At 56.5% G+C, this 2,796-nt stretch overlaps 2 protein-coding genes across 2 annotated transcripts; one reads left to right on the forward strand and one right to left on the reverse strand.

Moving 5' to 3' along the window:
- Nucleotides 1-290: 290 nt before the first annotated feature.
- On the reverse strand, nucleotides 291-1,525 carry SDRG_06194 (hypothetical protein). Its single transcript, XM_008611958.1, has 2 exons — nucleotides 603-1,525; nucleotides 291-552 (listed from the first exon to the last, which is right to left on the reverse strand). Exons 1-2 carry the CDS (start codon nucleotides 1,433-1,435, stop codon nucleotides 369-371), a joined length of 1,017 nt encoding a protein of 338 aa, XP_008610180.1. The 5' UTR covers nucleotides 1,436-1,525; the 3' UTR covers nucleotides 291-368.
- Nucleotides 1,526-2,159: 634 nt separating this feature from the next.
- On the forward strand, nucleotides 2,160-2,743 carry SDRG_06195 (hypothetical protein; the record flags this gene model as incomplete). Its single annotated transcript, XM_008611959.1, has 2 exons — nucleotides 2,160-2,645; nucleotides 2,672-2,743. 2 exons carry the CDS (start codon nucleotides 2,160-2,162, stop codon nucleotides 2,741-2,743), a joined length of 558 nt encoding a protein of 185 aa, XP_008610181.1.
- Between the last annotated feature and the right edge of the window lie 53 nt (nucleotides 2,744-2,796).

A 2,796-nucleotide genomic window follows, 5' to 3' on the forward strand; every position in this document is an offset into this window, starting at 1 on the left:
AGATTGCGTCGAATTGACCCACCAGTAAGATACCAACTGTGTGGTGGTTCGTTGGCGCGTCGCGATCACCTGCAATATCTACGCAGAAGGATCTGAGATCTTGGTTTGTAGATTTGGTGAATGCCAAAGCAAAACTGCGCCGGTAGAGCTGGTAGAGCGGAATACTTGATTGCAGCGTGCTATCGCAGCAATGACGTCGATACATTGCTGGGGCAACAGTGGGCGCGGCACTTCAACTCTCCTGTGTCCCCACCAATACTGCATTAGTAGGGCAGACAAGCAACAATAAGGTCCTATACTGATGTATTGCGAATGTGGATACCAATAACGCCACCTCATACGTGGCTGCGCAAAATTATATGACATGCTTATGCTCGGCCCTGGAACGTGCTGCTCATCTCAGCGTCGGCGTAGCGTCCGCCGACTTGCTCCGGAATCGACTGTTCGATCGCAACGATCTCGTCGGGCGTCAACTGCACCGTCGCCGCTCCAGCGTTTTCAATCAAGCGCGCCTGGCTCTTCGTGCCCGGAATCGGCACCACATCATCGCCGCTAAAACAAGACAGTGTAAGTAAATGGTCCTAGCATTTGACGAGATGTACCGGTGGAGGACCCAGGCGAGGGCCAGCTGCGCGGGCGTGACGCCCTTGGCCTTGGCAATCGCAAAAAAGTCTATGGCAATGTTCTTGGAGAGGTTCTCTGCGGCGAAGCGCGGGTTGCCCTTGCGCCAGTCCTTGGCGTCGAGCGACTCGATCGACGCGATCGCGCCCGTCAAGAGACCGCGGCCGAGCGGCGAGTAGGCCACGATGCCAACGCCGAGCTCCCGCGCCGTCTTGGCGACCGAGTCTTCAATGTCGCGCGAGTTCAACGACCACTCCATCTGGATGGCCGAGACTGGGTGCACGGCGTGGGCGCGACGCAGCTCGCTCGACGTACACTCGGAGAGGCCAACGTACTTGATCTTGCCTTCTTCGACGAGCTCCTTGAGGGTCGCCATCGTCTCTTCGATCGGCGTCGACGGGTCCATGCGGTGCATGTAGTAGAGGTCCACCGAGTCGATGCCGAGGCGCTCCAAGGATTCGGCGAGCTGCTCACGGATAAAGGCCGGCTTGCCGCTGATGAAGCTTTGGCCGTTGGCAACACCGAGGCCAAACTTGGTCGCAATGACAAACTTGTCGCGGCCAAAGCGCTTGATGGCCTTGCCGACGAGTGCTTCGTTCGTGCGGTTGGGCTTGCCGTCGACGCCGAAGGACTGGTAGATCCACGCCGTGTCCAAAAAGTTGATGCCGAGCTCAAGCGCCTTGCCGATCGTCTCGATGCTGGGCTCTTCGGCGGCTTCGCGGTCAAAGTCGCCGTAGAAGGCCGTCATGCCCATCGTTCCAAGGCCGATCTTGGAGACGCTGAGGCCTTGGGTACCGAGCTTGCGTTGCTGCATCTTGAGGAGTTTGGTGGTCGTCGTCGACGGCGAATTGAGAAATGAGAGGAAGGTGCGACGGACCGGCCGTGGCCGCACACTGAAATCGTCCTGCTTCGAGAATCTTGCAAGTTGAAGCGGCCGAGTAGTAAAGCTTGGTATTTGTATGTGATACAAACGTCAAATCAGTGCATGAGTAGTATACCTACGTATTTGTATGTGATAGAATACCCAAGCTTATTACGTGTCATGTCGACAGCTGGCAGGATATCAGGTTGCCTTTGGCGTTTGCAGAAAATGCACCAATCAAATGCGAGAAGGCTCGCTGACGCCAGGCCGCCGCGTGCATTGCCCCATGGCGATCTACATAATCTAAGCTACTACGAGTTGACACCACAGTCTCCTGAATGCTAACAAGACTAACGCATAGCTTAGTCCGTGGGTCCCTTCGCTTGGCGCGCCGCTCGGTGAGCTTTTGACGTGGTGTTGCTTGATCTTGACGTGGCTGCCAGCAAAACTCGTTCACATCAGCTTCAGATGATTACGATGCTGCGGCCTCGACGCGACTATTGACGTGGCATCGCCTCCTGCAAGTGTCTCTTTGTCACTGGTCTTTTGTATAGCATACTTGATCCTAGCTGTACTACTCAAAGCAACAGTGCACCTTTCGTGGGGACGTCTTCTGGTTCGGCTTCGTTCCCAAGCACCAGACCGATCATTTTCAGTTTCTCGATCCAACACAAATATGCAGCAGCGCAAGCTTGGCAACCAAGGTCTCAGCGTCTCGGCCATCGGCCTTGGCGCCATGGGCATGACCGCCTTCTACGGTGACTTTGACCGCGAAGCAGCTGAAGAGACCAACATTGAGACCATTGGCAAGGCGCTCGAGCTCGGCATCAACATGATCGATACGGCGTGGATCTACCAGTCGTTTGGTATTGACGGCAAGCCCAACGTCACCAACGAAGCGCTTGTCGGCAAGGCTCTCAAGCGCTTTGGCCGCGACAAGTTTATCGTTGCGACCAAGTTTGGACTCGGCGTCGACGCCAATGGTCAACGCTACATCAGCGGCAAGCCGGCGTTCATTCGTGAGCAGCTCGCGCAGTCGTTGGAGCGTCTCGGTATCGACTCGGTGGATCTCTACTACATGCACCGCATGGACCCGTCGACGCCAATCGAAGAGACGATGGCGACCCTCAAAGAGCTCGTCGAAGAAGGCAAGATCAAGTACGTTGGTCTCTCCGAGTGTTCGTCCAGCGAGCTGCGTCGCGCCCACGCCGTGCACCCGGTCTCGGCGATCCAGATGGAGTGGTCGCTCAACACCCGTGACATTGAAGACTCGGTCGCCAAGACGGCGCGGGAGCTCGGCGTTGGCATCGTGG

This window comes from Saprolegnia diclina, assembly GCF_000281045.1.
Source record: "Saprolegnia diclina VS20 unplaced genomic scaffold supercont1.17, whole genome shotgun sequence".
Lineage (NCBI taxonomy): Eukaryota > Oomycota > Saprolegniomycetes > Saprolegniales > Saprolegniaceae > Saprolegnia > Saprolegnia diclina.